The sequence below is a fragment of the Oncorhynchus tshawytscha genome, linkage group LG13, assembly GCF_018296145.1.
Source record: "Oncorhynchus tshawytscha isolate Ot180627B linkage group LG13, Otsh_v2.0, whole genome shotgun sequence".
Classification (NCBI taxonomy): domain Eukaryota; kingdom Metazoa; phylum Chordata; class Actinopteri; order Salmoniformes; family Salmonidae; genus Oncorhynchus; species Oncorhynchus tshawytscha.
This window is the reverse complement of record NC_056441.1, coordinates 1,729,711-1,746,118: the sequence shown is the minus strand read 5'-3', so window position 1 is coordinate 1,746,118 and position 16,408 is coordinate 1,729,711. Positions and strand designations below refer to the sequence as shown.

Sequence of the window (16,408 nt, the reverse complement as noted above, 5' to 3'; positions counted from 1 at the left end):
AATCATTAAGGGATTTAGGACATGAGCATCTTTCACCTGTCTTTAATATAGTTATGAATAACAGTGACAGCAATCAACATACTAGTGTTTAGTCTCATCCCAATGACCTTACTAGTCTTTAGTCTCATCCCATTGACCTTACTAGTGTTTAGTCTCATCCCAATGACCTTACTAGTCTTTAGTCTCATCCCATTGGCCTTACTAGTGTTTAGTCTCATCCCATTGGCCTTACTAGTGTTTAGTCTCACCCCAATGACCTTACTAGTGTTTAGTCTCATCCCAATGACCTTACTAGTGTTTAGTCTCATCCCAATGACCTTACTAGTGTTTAGTCTCATCCCAATGACCTTACTAGTGTTTAGTCTCATCCCAATGACCTTACTAGTCTTCAGTCTCATCCCAATGACCTTACTAGTCTTCAGTCTCATCCCAATGACCTTACTAGTCTTCAGTCTCATCCCAATGACCTTACTAGTCTTCAGTCTCATCCCAATGACCTTACTAGTCTTCAGTCTCATCCCAATGACCTTACTAGTGTTTAGTCTCATCCCAATGACCTTACTAGTGTTTAGTCTCATCCCATTGGCCTTACTAGTGTTTAGTCTCATCCCAATGACCTTACTAGTGTTTAGTCTCATCCCAATGACCTTACTAGTGTTTAGTCTCATCCCAATGACCTTACTAGTGTTTAGTCTCATCCCAATGACCTTACTAGTGTTTAGTCTCATCCCAATGACCTTACTAGTGTTTAGTCTCATCCCAATGGCCTTACTAGTGTTTAGTCTCATCCCAATGACCTTACTAGTGTTTAGTCTTATCCCAATGACCTTACTGGTGTTTAGTCTCATCCCAATGACCTTACTAGTGTTTAGTCTCATCCCAATGACCTTACTAGTCTTTAGTCTCATCCCAATGACCTTACTAGTGTTTAGTCTCATCCCAATGACCTTACTAGTGTTTAGTCTCATCCCAATGACCTTACTAGTGTTTAGTCTCATCCCATTGACCTTACTAGTCTCATCCCATTGACCTTACTAGTGTTTAGTCTCATCCCAATGACTTTACTAGTCTCATCCCATTGACCTTACTAGTCTTTAGTCTCATCCCATTGACACACACATGCATACACCATAACAATGTAGCCTAAAACATGATTGGTGTAAAGGGCTGATAGGTGAGAGAGCAATAAGGATACAATGATCTGTCTGTCAGAGGGGTTTCTCTGTCTCATTCTCTCCAGCTGCTGCATCTGTTTAGACTCCCTGTTCCTGGCACTCTGACTGGTCTTCAGGTCCTCCTGTCAATCAGAGGTGCATGTTAAGGCAGCTGGGGTTAGTGTCTCAAATCACACCCTATTCCCTGTATAGTGCACTAGTTTTGACCAGGAATCTATGGGTGCTGGACAACAGTAGTGAACTATATAAGGGAATATGGTGTCATTTGGGACAAACATTTATACATATTTCAATAAATTACGATTTCAATTCAAATCAAAGCAAGATCCAACCAACTGTAGAATACAGCCAGGTCACAGTAAGATCCAACCAACTGTAGAATACAGCCAGGTCACAGTAAGATCCAACCAACTGTAGAATACAGCCAGGTCACAGTAAGATCCAACCAACTGTAGAATACAGCCAGGTCACAGTAAGATCCAACCAACTGTAGAATACAGCCAGGTCACAGTAAGATCCAACCAACTGTAGAATACAGCCAGGTCACAGTAAGATCCAACCAACTGTAGAATACAGCCAGGTCACAGTAAGATCCAACCAACTGTAGAATACAGCCAGGTCACAGTAAGATCCAACCAACTGTAGAATACAGCCAGGTCACAGTAAGATCCAACCAACTGTAGAATACAGCCAGGTCACAGTAAGATCCAACCAACTGTAGAATACAGCCAGGTCACAGTAAGATCCAACCAACTGTAGAATACAGCCAGGTCACAGTAAGATCCAACCAACTGTAGAATACAGCCAGGTCACAGTAAGATCCAACCAACTGTAGAATACAGCCAGGTCACAGTAAGATCCAACCAACTGTAGAATACAGCCAGGTCACAGTAAGATCCAACCAACTGTAGAATACAGCCAGGTCACAGTAAGATCCAACCAACTGTAGAATACAGCCAGGTCACAGTAAGATCCAACCAACTGTAGAATACAGCCAGGTCACAGTAAGATCCAACCAACTGTAGAATACAGCCAGGTCACAGTAAGACATGGATTTAAATGAATCACCAACATAATGGGTCAATCATATAAAAGTGGTAAATTGCATGAAGTTTAAAATGCATTGTCATTACTACAGTGTGGTGCCAGGACAACAACCTGTCCTACAACGTTGAGGAAGCCTATAGGGAGGTCAGAGACCTGGCAGTGTGGTGCCAGGACAACAACCTCTCCCTCAACAATGAGGCAGCCTATAGGGAGGTCAGAGACCTGGCAGTGTGGTGCCAGGACAACAACCTGTCCTACAACAATGAGACAGCCTATAGGGAGGTCAGAGACCTGGCAGTGTAGTGCCAGGACAACAACCTCTCCCTCAACGTTGAGGAAGTCTATAGGGAGGTCAGAGACCTGGCAGTGTAGTGCCAGGACAACAACCTCTCCCTCAACGATGAGACAGCCTATAGGGAGGTCAGAGACCTGGCAGTGTGGTGCCAGGAGCCTGGGAGGTCAGTGGCAGGAGTGCCAGGACAACAACCTCTCCTCAACGATGAACAGACCTGGCAGTGTACCTCTCCCTCAACGTTGAGGAAGTCTATAGGGAGGTCAGAGACCTGGCAGTGTAGTGCCAGGACAACAACCTCTCCCTCAACGATGAGACAGCCTATAGGGAGGTCAGAGACCTGGCAGTGTGGTGCCAGGACAACAACCTCTCCCTCAACGATGAGACAGCCTATAGGGAGGTCAGAGACCTGGCAGTGTAGTGCCAGGACAACAACCTCTCCCTCAACGATGAGACAGCCTATAGGGAGGTCAGAGACCTGGCAGTGTGGTGCCAGGACAACAACCTCTCCCTCAACGATGAGACAGCCTATAGGGAGGTCAGAGACCTGGCAGTGTGGTGCCAGGACAACAACCTCTCCCTCAACGATGAGACAGCCTATAGGGAGGTCAGAGACCTGGCAGTGTGGTGCCAGGACAACAAAACAAAGGAGCTGATCGTGGACTACAGGAAACGGAAGGCCTAACAGGCCCCCATTCACATGAACAGGGCTGTCGTAGAGCAGGTCGAGAGCTTCAAGTTCCTCGGTGTCCACATTGCTAAGGACCCATCATAGTCCAAACACACCAACACAGTCGTGAAGAGGGCACGACAACACCTCTTCCTACTCAGGAGGCTGAAAAGATGTGGCATGGACCCCAGATCCTGAAAGATTTATTTTTAGCCAAACAGGTCAACACTGCCTCATGTATATGGCCAAGCAATCATTGACTTGGTACTGGTACCTCGTGTATATAGCCATGCTATCATTGACTTGGTACTGGTACCTCATGTATATAGCCATGCTATCATTGACTTGGTACTGGTACCTCATGTATATAGCCATGCTATCATTGACTTGGTACTGGTACCACATGTATATAGCCATGCTATCATTGACTTGGTACTGGTATCTCATGTATATAGCCATGCTATCATTGACTTGGTACTGGTACCTTGTGTGTGTATATAACCATGCTATCATTGACTTGGTACTGGTACCTCATGTATATAGCCATGCTATCATTGACTTGGTACTGGTACCACATGTATATAGCCATGCTATCATTGACTTGGTACTGGTACCATGCAATATAGCCATGCTATCATTGACTTGGTACTGGTACCACGTGTATATAGCCATGCTATCATTGACTTGGTACTGGTACCTGTGTGGTCAGGTGGTGTGTATAGGCCATCTCCTCCCCGCTATCATTGACCCTTGGTACTGGTACCACGCCTGTCAATCATCAAGCCATGGTAGGCTATCATTGACTTGGTACTGGTACCACACTCAAAGTCAACAAAACTAAGGAGATGATATAGCCATGCTATCATTGACTTGGTACTGGTACCACAGACAAACTGTATATAGCCATGGAGGCTATCATTGACTTGGTACTGGTACCACCGCCTGGTATATAACCATGCTATCATTGACTTGGTACTGGTACACCACCCGATGTATATAGCCATGATATCATTGACCCCGCTTGGTACTGGTACCACGTGTATATAGCCATGCTATCATTGACTTGGTACTGGTACCCAGCCACTTTAATCATGGGAATTGATATATAGCCATGCTATCATTGACTTGGTACTGGTACCACGTGTATATAGCCATGCTATCATTGACTTGGTACTGGTACCACGTGTATATAACCATGCTATCATTGACTTGGTACTGGTACCATCACGTGTATATAACCATGCTATCATTGACTTGGTACTGGTACCACATGTATATAACCATGCTATCATTGACTTGGTACTGGTATCACGTGTATATAGCCATGCTATCATTGACTTGGTACTGGTACCACATGTATATAACCATGCTATCATTGACTTGGTACTGGTACCACGTGTATATAGCCATGCTATCATTGACTTGGTACTGGTACCACGTGTATATAGCCATGCTATCATTGACTTGGTACTGGTACCACATGTATATAACCATGCTATCATTGACTTGGTACTGGTACCACGTGTATATAACCATGCTATCATTGACTTGGTACTGGTACCACGTGTATATAGCCATGCTATCATTGACTTGGTACTGGTACCACATGTATATAACCATGCTATCATTGACTTGGTACTGGTACCACGTGTATATAACCATGCTATCATTGACTTGGTACTGGTACCACGTTGTATATATAGCCATGCTATCATTGACTTGGTACTGGTACCACGTGTATATAGCCATGCTATCATTGACTTGGTACTGGTACCACATGTATATAGCCATGCTATCATTGACTTGGTACTGGTACCACGTGTATATAGCCATGCTATCATTGACTTGGTACTGGTACCACGTGTATATAGCCATGCTATCATTGACTTGGTACTGGTACCACGTGTATATAGCCATGCTATCATTGACTTGGTACTGGTACCACGTGTATATAGCCATGCTATCATTGACTTGGTACTGGTACCACATGTATATAGCCATGCTATCATTGACTTGGTACTGGTACCTTGTGTGTGTATATAACCATGCTATCATTGACTTGGTACTGGTACCTCATGTATATAGCCATGCTATCATTGACTTGGTACTGGTACCACATGTATATAGCCATGCTATCATTGACTTGGTACTGGTACCACGTGTATATAGCCATGCTATCATTGACTTGGTACTGGTACCACATGTATATAACCATGCTATCATTGACTTGGTACTGGTACCACGTGTATATAACCATGCTATCATTGACTTGGTACTGGTACCACATGTATATAACCATGCTATCATTGACTTGGTACTGGTACCACGTGTATATAGCCATGCTATCATTGACTTGGTACTGGTACCACGTGTATATAGCCATGCTATCATTGACTTGGTACTGGTACCACGTGTATATAACCATGCTATCATTGACTTGGTACTGGTACCACGTGTATATAACCATGCTATCATTGACTTGGTACTGGTACCACATGTATATAGCCATGCTATCATTGACTTGGTACTGGTACCACATGTATATAGCCATGCTATCATTGACTTGGTACTGGTACCACATGTATATAGCCATGCTATCATTGACTTGGTACTGGTACCACATGTATATAGCCATGCTATCATTGACTTGGTACTGGTACCACATGTATATAACCATGCTATCATTGACTTGGTACTGGTACCACATGTATATAGCCATGCTATCATTGACTTGGTACTGGTACCACATGTATATAGCCATGCTATCATTGACTTGGTACTGGTACCACGTGTATATAGCCATGCTATCATTGACTTGGTACTGGTACCACGTGTATATAACCATGCTATCATTGACTTGGTACTGGTACCACGTGTATATAACCATGCTATCATTGACTTGGTACTGGTACCACGTGTATATAACCATGCTATCATTGACTTGGTACTGGTACCACGTGTATATAACCATGCTATCATTGACTTGGTAATGGTACCACTGGTACCACGTGTATATAGCCATGCTATCATTGACTTGGTACTGGTACCACGTGTATATAGCCATGCTATCATTGACTTGGTACTGGTACCACGTGTATATAACCATGCTATCATTGACTTGGTACTGGTACCACGTGTATATAACCATGCTATCATTGACTTGGTACTGGTACCACATGTATATAACCATGCTATCATTGACTTGGTACTGGTACCACGTGTATATAACCATGCTATCATTGACTTGGTACTGGTACCACGTGTATATAACCATGCTATCATTGACTTGGTACTGGTACCACGTGTATATAACCATGCTATCATTGACTTGGTACTGGTACCACGTGTATATAACCATGCTATCATTGACTTGGTACTGGTACCACGTGTATATAACCATGCTATCATTGACTTGGTACTGGTACCACTATCATTGTGTATATAACCATGCTATCATTGACTTGGTACTGGTACCTGTGTATATAGCCATGCTATCATTGACTTGGTACTGGTACCACGTGTATATAACCATGCTATCATTGACTTGGTACTGGTACCACATGTATATAACCATGCTATCATTGACTTGGTACTGGTACCACGTGTATATAACCATGCTATCATTGACTTGGTACTGGTACCACGTGTATATAACCATGCTATCATTGACTTGGTACTGGTACCACGTGTATATAACCATGCTATCATTGACTTGGTACTGGTACCACGTGTATATAGCCATGCTATCATTGACTTGGTACTGGTACCACGTGTATATAACCATGCTATCATTGACTTGGTACTGGTACCACGTGTATATAACCATGCTATCATTGACTTGGTACTGGTACCACATGTATATAACCATGCTATCATTGACTTGGTACTGGTACCACGTGTATATAGCCATGCTATCATTGACTTGGTACTGGTACCACGTGTATATAACCATGCTATCATTGACTTGGTACTGGTACCACGTGTATATAACCATGCTATCATTGACTTGGTACTGGTACCACGTGTATATAACCATGCTATCATTGACTTGGTACTGGTACCACGTGTATATAACCATGCTATCATTGACTTGGTACTGGTACCACATGTATATAGCCATGCTATCATTGACTTGGTACTGGTACCACATGTATATAACCATGCTATCATTGACTTGGTACTGGTACCACATGTATATAACCATGCTATCATTGACTTGGTACTGGTACCACGTGTATATAACCATGCTATCATTGACTTGGTACTGGTACCACGTGTATATAACCATGCTATCATTGACTTGGTACTGGTACCACGTGTATATAACCATGCTATCATTGACTTGGTAATGGTACCACGTGTATATAACCATGCTATCATTGACTTGGTACTGGTACCACATGTATATAGCCATGCTATCATTGACTTGGTACTGGTACCACGTGTATATAACCATGCTATCATTGACTTGGTACTGGTACCACGTGTATATAACCATGCTATCATTGACTTGGTACTGGTACCACATGTATATAACCATGCTATCATTGACTTGGTACTGGTACCACGTGTATATAACCATGCTATCATTGACTTGGTACTGGTACCACGTGTATATAGCCATGCTATCATTGACTTGGTACTGGTACCACGTGTATATAACCATGCTATCATTGACTTGGTACTGGTACCACATGTATATAGCCATGCTATCATTGACTTGGTACTGGTACCACGTGTATATAACCATGCTATCATTGACTTGGTACTGGTACCACATGTATATAACCATGCTATCATTGACTTGGTACTGGTACCACGTGTATATAACCATGCTATCATTGACTTGGTACTGGTACCACGTGTATATAACCATGCTATCATTGACTTGGTACTGGTACCACGTGTATATAGCCATGCTATCATTGACTTGGTACTGGTACCACGTGTATATAACCATGCTATCATTGACTTGGTACTGGTACCACATGTATATAACCATGCTATCATTGACTTGGTACTGGTACCACGTGTATATAACCATGCTATCATTGACTTGGTACTGGTACCACGTGTATATAACCATGCTATCATTGACTTGGTACTGGTACCACGTGTATATAACCATGCTATCATTGACTTGGTACTGGTACCACGTGTATATAACCATGCTATCATTGACTTGGTACTGGTACCACGTGTATATAACCATGCTATCATTGACTTGGTAATGGTACCACGTGTATATAGCCATGCTATCATTGACTTGGTACTGGTACCACATGTATATAGCCATGCTATCATTGACTTGGTACTGGTACCACACTGGTACCACGTGTATAACCATGCTATCATTGACTTGGTACTGGTACCACATGTATATAACCATGCTATCATTGACTTGGTACTGGTACCACGTGTATATAACCATGCTATCATTGACTTGGTACTGGTACCACTATCATTGACTTGTATATAACCATGCTATCATTGACTTGGTACTGGTACCACATGTATATAGCCATGCTATCATTGACTTGGTACTGGTACCACATGTATATAACCATGCTATCATTGACTTGGTACTGGTACCACATGTATATAACCATGCTATCATTGACTTGGTAATGGTACCACGTGTATATAACCATGCTATCATTGACTTGGTACTGGTACCACATGTATATAACCATGCTATCATTGACTTGGTAATGGTACCACATGTATATAACCATATCATTGACTTGGTACTGGTACCACATGTATATAGCCATGCTATCATTGACAAGAGGAATACTATCATTGAGTTGGTAATGGTACCACGTGTATATAACCATGCTATCATTGACTTGGTAATGGTACCACATGTATATAGCCATGCTATCATTGACTTGGTACTGGTACCTTGTGTATATAACCATGCTATCATTGACTTGGTACTGGTACCTTGTGTATATAACCATGCTATCATTGACTTGGTACTGGTACCACATGTATATAACCATGCTATCATTGACTTGGTACTGGTACCACGTGTATATGGTAACCATGCTATCATTGACTTGGTACCGGTACCAACCCGATGCTGTATAAAGATATCAAGGACCATGCTATCATTGACTTGGTACTGGTACCACGACTGTAAAACAGCTATAAGGCCATGCTATCATTGACTTGGTAATGGTCTACCTTGTGTATATAGCCATTTAAACAATGCTATCATTGACTTGGTACATGGTACCACATACGTGATATATAACCATGCTATCATTGACTTTAACTACTGGTACCATCATGTATATACCATGCTATCATTGACTTGGTACTGGTACCATCACATGTATATAACCATGCTATCATTGACTTGGTACTGGTACCTCGTTATTACTGCATTGTATATAACCATGCTATCATTGACTTGGTACTGGTACCAATTTGATTTGATTTGATTTTGATTTTGATTTGATTTATATAGCCATGCTATCATTGACTTGGTACTGGTACCACATGTATATAACCATGCTATCATTGACTTGGTACTGGTACCACATGTATATAACCATGCTATCATTGACTTGGTACTGGTACCACATGTATATAACCATGCTATCATTGACTTGGTACTGGTACCACATGTATATAGCCATGCTATCATTGACTTGGTACTGGTACCACATGTATATAGCCATGCTATCATTGACTTGGTACTGGTACCACATGTATATAGCCATGCTATCATTGACTTGGTACTGGTACCACGTGTATATAGCCATGCTATCATTGACTTGGTACTGGTACCACATGTATATAGCCATGCTATTGTTGCTCATTGTGTATTTCTTCCTTGTGTTCCAATTTTTTTATACAATTTATTTCATTTGGTATTTTATTGTACTCTGCATTGTTGGGAAGGGTCCACAAGTAAGCATTTCACTGATAGTCTACACCTGTTTACGAAGCATGTGACAATTAAAATGTTATTTGAGGAATCTAATTTCATTGGTCCTCAACTCATGGCTCAGTCGTTTCATTCAGGGTAAGCAGAGTTAGCCGTGTGCTAGCCTGCCCCAGAACAGGACCGTTCTGAAGGATTTGTTGCCATAGAAATGTACCTGGCTAAAAGGTGAGACACTTTCACATGACCGGTTATCCCGAGTTGAACTCAGAGTTGACCAAAGTTACCTTGCTAACTCCTCAAACCTGCTCCTATGATACCCCTCCGGTGTGCAACAGACTTTCTGTTCTGTTGACACAACAAGATAGAGGATAACTGTCACCCAAAACAGTAGGCCTATACATCAGAACAGAGAAACGACCAGCAGTCTTATCCAAATGTGGGAAAGGACTGTATCTTACCCTTTTAAGTTTAACAACACTTCCATAGCTTTTCAAAGGCTCTACCACTTTGGCTTCAAGCCTCTCCACCTGCAAATACATTGGGAATATCAAAGTTACTTAGTTAATCGATTCCTGAGAAGATTTGAAATCATAGGTAGCTAGATTAGAAGATAAAAATACCTGCAGTTGAAACATTATCAATAGAAGTCTGTACTATTTTCAATAACAACCATATTTATTTAATGTATCCATTTTGATTGAAAATGATAAGACAATATTATGGTGCGTAGGCTTACCTCTGCTTGACGATAATCCTGAACTTTGGCAAGGTTGTCTGCAAACTGTTTCATACCCCTCTGCAGATTTGGCGTTTCTGTCTCCGCATAGATGCTGATCTCTCTGACCAGTAGGTCTGCCTTGTCCCGTAACCTCGCCGTTTTACGCACGTATGCGGCGAACAGTTGGCACATCTCTCCAAAGTGCTTCTCCGTGTTGGTGATGTTCTCCTGGATCTGTCTGGTCTGGCTGTCTCTGTGATGGGAACATCCGGGTAACTTTAGCTAGCTAGCTAACCTGGTTAAAGTTAACTGAAGTTACATAGCTACACAAACTATCATATAAACACTGATATCAAGCTAAAAGTTTAACGCAATAGCTAGCCAGCTGGTTCAATAATTGAAGAAAAGGTTAGCTAACTAACAAATCACTAAAAAGTTATATAAATCAAGAATTCTGCACGATGTCTAACGTCTTTACGAAAGCTATCGTTAGTTTGCTCTGTCTTGCAAGTTGTAAACATGCCTTACCTTGCCCTTGCATCCGGAGTCCGGCTCATAACTGCAGAGTAAAAAGTGGTAATGCGATCCGGTATAAAACAATGCTACGATGCAGATAAGCTTCTGATCCAGCAGTTAGGTAACGTTAGCTAGCTAACGGGTGAGTGGGATTGATTTGCTCGTGTAATAAACTAGCAAGCTTCACGTCCGGGAGCCGTTTCCATGGAGATGATTCTTTCCGGTAGAGTATGATGGGAAATGGAGGCACCCACGAGGAGCTCTGTCACTGCCTACATTTTATGGACATCAACTGCATGTGTGCATTACTTTGTCTTGTTTTTACTAAAGAATTCTAACTTTTAAACAATTAATTTATTATTCTAGTTATTTCAGATGTATCGTCATTAGTTGGTTTTAGGCTACACAGATGGGGATATTGCCTTTAATTAATCATGGACCATCTAAAATTCTTGAGTTATATCTAGTGGAACTAACGTTACTCTCCACCACTAGTGACAAGAACATTTTATGAATTATAGGCCTACCTGTTGCTGACGTGTTAACTGGCTCGTCCTGAAGTCCTATTATCCACACCAATCCAAAGACCGAGGTAAAGTTGGTTTTATATTCAACACTTCGTACATTCCACAGACATTCGCCAAAAGCCATTTACAAATGTAAAAATCAATAACTAATTGACAATCATCAAACTAGATATGATTTCTATAAATGTCTAGTATACTTTTACAACCTTTTGTTTTGAGAAAATATTCCAGTTTTGATTTGATAGAAATGCATAACATCTATGATGCCATTTAAAGGGGTATACATCAATAAATAATTCACTGTTTGTCACAGAACTATCAAACTAGGTATGATTTATTCTATAAATGTCTAGTATAATGTCTAGTACAACCTTTGTGTTGCGGAAAAATTCCAGGTTTTAATTTTGTAGAAATACATACAATCTGTAAAATGCCATTTTAAAATGTATAAATCAATAACTAATTCACAGTTTGTCACGGAAACATCAAACTAGGTATGATTTATTCTATAAATGTCTTGCATACTTTTACAACTTTTGTTCTAGGTGAAATTTCCAGTTTTGATTTGATAGAGGCATGTAGTCCGTCTAGAGGGCGTGTAGTCCGTCTAGAGGGCGTGTAGTCCGTCTAGAGGGCGTGTGGTCCGTCTAGAGGGCGTGTGGTCCGTCTAGAGGGCGTGTGGTCCGTCTAGAGGGCGTGTGGTCCGTCTAGAGGGCGTGTGGTCCGTCTAGAGGGCGTGTGGTCCGTCTAGAGGGCGTGTGGTCCGTCTAGAGGGCGTGTGGTCCGTCTAGAGGGCGTGTGGTCCGTCTAGAGGGCGTGTGGTCCGTCTAGAGGGCGTGTGGTCCGTCTAGAGGGCGTGTGGTCCGTCTAGAGGGCGTGTGGTCCGTCTAGAGGGCGTGTGGTCCGTCTAGAGGGCGTGTGGTCCGTCTAGAGGGCGTGTGGTCCGTCTAGAGGGCGTGTGGTCCGTCTAGAGGGCGTGTGGTCAAAGTTCTAACCAGTCTGTTACACCCTATTAGAAGGAGCCTGGCATAAAATGCTGCATCTTCAGTCATATTAAATTAGATTACAGGAAAAAACTACGCTACGGGATGAAGGTGTCAGGCCTGACTAACAAAGAAGACGGGTGGATGGATCAAGAGGACACAACCAAGAGGATCAACACGGACATTCCACAGTGGAGATAAGGAAAACTAACACTGAACCATAACATACACTACCATTCAAAGTTGATTTATTATATATAATAATAATAATATCTATTATTATTTATTATAAATCAAGTTTATTTTTCACATTCGCCGAATACAACAGACCTTACAGTGAAATACTTACGTACAAGCCCTTAACCAACAATGCAGTTCAACAAGAGTTAAGCAAATATTTAACAAATAAACTAAAGCATAAAATCAGATCAATCAAAAAGTAACACAAGAAATGTACATGACAATAACAAGGCTCTATACAGGGGGTACCGGTACAGAGTCAATGTGGAGGCTCTATACAGGGGGTACCGGTACCGAGGAAATGTGGAGGCTATATACAGGGGGTACCAGTACCGAGTCAATGTGGAGGCTATGTACAGGGGGTACCGGTACCGAGGAAATGTGGAGGCTATATACAGGGGGTACCGGTACCGAGGAAATGTGGAGGCTATATACAGGGGGTACCGGTACCGAGGAAATGTGGAGGCTATATACAGGGGGTACCGGTACCGAGGAAATGTGGAGGCTATGTACAGGGGGTACCGGTACCGAGGAAATGTGGAGGCTATATACAGGGGGTACCGGTACCGAGGAAATGTGGAGGCTATGTACAGGTGGTACCGGTACCGAGGAAATGTGGAGGCTATGTACAGGAGGTACCGGTACAGTCAATGTGGAGGCTATGTACAGGTGGTACCGGTACTGAGGAAATGTGGAAGCTATGTACAGGTGGTACCGGTACCGAGGAAATGTGGAGGCTCTATACAGGGGGTACCGGTACCGAGTCAATGCGGAGGCTCTATACAGGGGGTACCGGTACCGAGGAAATGTGGAGGCTATGTACAGGAGGTACCGGTACAGTCAATGTGGAGGCTATGTACAGGTGGTACCGGTACTGAGGAAATGTGGAAGCTATGTACAGGTGGTACCGGTACCGAGGAAATGTGGAGGCTATGTACAGGAGGTACCGGTACAGAGTCAATGTGGAGGCTATGTGGCCAGTGATGTACTGGGCTGTACACACTACCCTCTGTAGCGCCTTACGGTCAGATGCCGAGCATTTGCCATACCAGGCAGTGATGCAACCGGTCAGGATGCTCTCGATGGTGCAGCTGTAGAACTTTTTGACGATCTGGGGACCCATGCCAAATCGTTGGGAAGACTACACCACCGTCTGGAGAAACCTGTGGTTGTGGATGGTGCAGTTGCCGTACTGGTGCAGTTTCTGTACCTGATACAGCCCGAAAGGATGCTCTCAGTGGTGCATCTGTAAACGTTTTTGAGGTTCAGTTTTCTTCAGAATCCTGAGGTTGAAGAAGTACTGTTGCACCTTTTTCACCACACTGTCTGTGTGGGTGGACAATTTCAGATTGTCAAGGACTTTAATGCTTTTCAACTTCTCCACTGCGGCCCAGTCGATGTGGATGGGAATGTGCTCCCTCTGCTGTTTCCTGAAGCCCACAATCAGCTATTTCGTTTTGTTAACGTTGAGGGAGAGGTTATTTTCCTTGCACCACTCCGCCGGGCCCTCACCTCATCCCTGTAGGTTGTGTCGTCGTTGTTGGTAATGAGGCCTACCACTGTTGTGTCATCTGCAAACTTGATGATTGAGATAGAGACGTGCGTGGCCACAGCATCACTGGTAAAGAGGGAGTACAGGAGGGGACTGAGCACGCACCCTTGTGGGGCCCCTGTGTTGTAAAGGTGTTGTTACGTAGTGAAGGTGTTGTTGCCTACCTTCACCACCTGTGGGTGTCCCGTCAGGAAGTCCAGGACCAAGTTGGGTTTCTGACCCAGGGTCTATCATACCACATAATGTCCTCTGGCCAAATGCCCCCAGTGTCCATTGCCAATTCAACGGTGTGATGACCTAATGATTCAAATTTTGGAGATCATTACAGCCTAAATTACGTTCTTTTCGTCATTGCTATGCAAACAAGGCTGATTTCTGCAACTATTTCACAGTTTGAACAAGTTTTTTTTCATCTAATTAAATAGAACCCCTAGGTCCTGGAGAACAGGTAACGGAGGACATCAGGTGGGTCTGGGTGTTGGGTAGAACCCTCTGCTGGTCCTGGAGAACAGGTAATCAGGACATCAGGTGGGTCTGGGTGTTATTTTCCCTAGGTCCTGGAGAACAGGTAACCCTGGACATCAGGTGGGTCTGGGTGTTGGGTAGAACCCCAGGTCCTGGAGAACAGGTAACGGAGGACATCAGGTGGGTCTGGGTGTTGGGTAGAACCCCTAGGTCCTGGAGAACAGGTAAGGAGGACATCAGGTGGGTCTGGGTGTTGGTAGAACCCCTAGGTCCTGGAGAACAGGTAACGGAGGACATCAGGTGGGTCTGGGTGTTGGGTAGAACCCCTAGGTCCTGGAGAACATGTAACGGAGGACATCAGGTGGGTCTGGGTGTTGGGTAGAACCCCTAGGTCCTGGAGAACAGGTAACGGAGGACATCAGGTGGGTCTGGGTGTTGGGTAGAACCCCTAGGTCCTGGAGAACAGGTAACGGAGGACATCAGGTGGGTCTGGGTGTTGGGTAGAACCCCTAGGTCCTGGAGAAGAGGTAACGGAGGACATCAGGTGGGTCTGGGTGTTGGGTAGAACCCCTAGGTCCTGGAGAACAGGTAATGGAGGACATCAGGTGGGTCTGGGTGTTGGGTAGAACCCCTAGATCCTGGAGAACAGGTAATGGAGGACATCAGGTGGGGTCTGGGTGTTGGGTAGAACCCCTAGGTCCTGGAGAACATGTAACGGAGGACATCAGGTGGGTCTGGGCGTTGGACAGAACCCCTAGGTCCTGGAGAACAGGTAACGGAGGACATCAGGTGGGTCTGGGTGTTGGGTAGAACCCCTAGGTCCTGGAGAACAGGTAAAGGAGGACATCAGGTGGGTCTGGGTGTTGGGTAGAACCCCTAGGTCCTGGAGAACAGGTAACAGAGGACATCAGGTGGGTCTGGGTGTTGGGTAGAACCCCTAGGTCCTAGAGAACAGGTAATGGAGGACAGCAGGTGGGTTCAGGACTGGGTGTTGGGCAGAACCCCTAGGTCCTGGAGAACATGTAACGGAGGACATCAGGTGGGTCTGGGTGTTGGACAGAACTCCTAGGTCCTGGAGAACAGGTAACAGAGGACATCAGGTGGGTCTGGGTGTTGGGTAGAACCCCTAGGTCCTAGAGAACAGGTAATGGAGGACAGCAGGTGGGTTCAGGACTGGGTGTTGGGCAGAACCCCTAGGTCCTGGAGAACATGTAATGGAGGACATCAGGTGGGTCTGGGCGTTGGACAGAACCCCTAGGTCCTGGAGATCAGATCATGGAGGACATCAGGTGGTTCTGGGCGTTGGACAGAACCCCTAGGTCCTG

The 16,408-nt window shown here is 43.9% G+C and overlaps 1 protein-coding gene across 4 annotated transcripts in view; it reads right to left on the bottom strand.

Annotated features, from left to right (window-relative positions):
* Positions 1 to 11,539, bottom strand: part of cibar1 (CBY1 interacting BAR domain containing 1) — a 21,106-nt gene extending 9,567 nt beyond the window's left edge. For 3 of the 4 annotated variants that reach the window (XM_042295055.1, XM_042295057.1, XM_042295056.1), the window contains exons 1-4: positions 11,329 to 11,538; positions 10,819 to 11,053; positions 10,541 to 10,609; positions 1,196 to 1,297 (exon numbers count right to left, since the gene is read on the bottom strand). In XM_042295055.1, coding sequence (XP_042150989.1) covers positions 1,196 to 1,297; positions 10,541 to 10,609; positions 10,819 to 11,053; positions 11,329 to 11,357 — 435 coding nt within the window. In that variant the 5' untranslated portion in view covers positions 11,358 to 11,538. Of the gene's footprint in view, positions 1 to 1,195; positions 1,298 to 10,540; positions 10,610 to 10,818; positions 11,054 to 11,328 lie in introns of all 4 variants that reach the window. The other variant, XR_006078540.1, reaches the window with a different exon arrangement.
* Between the last annotated feature and the right edge of the window lie 4,869 nt (positions 11,540 to 16,408).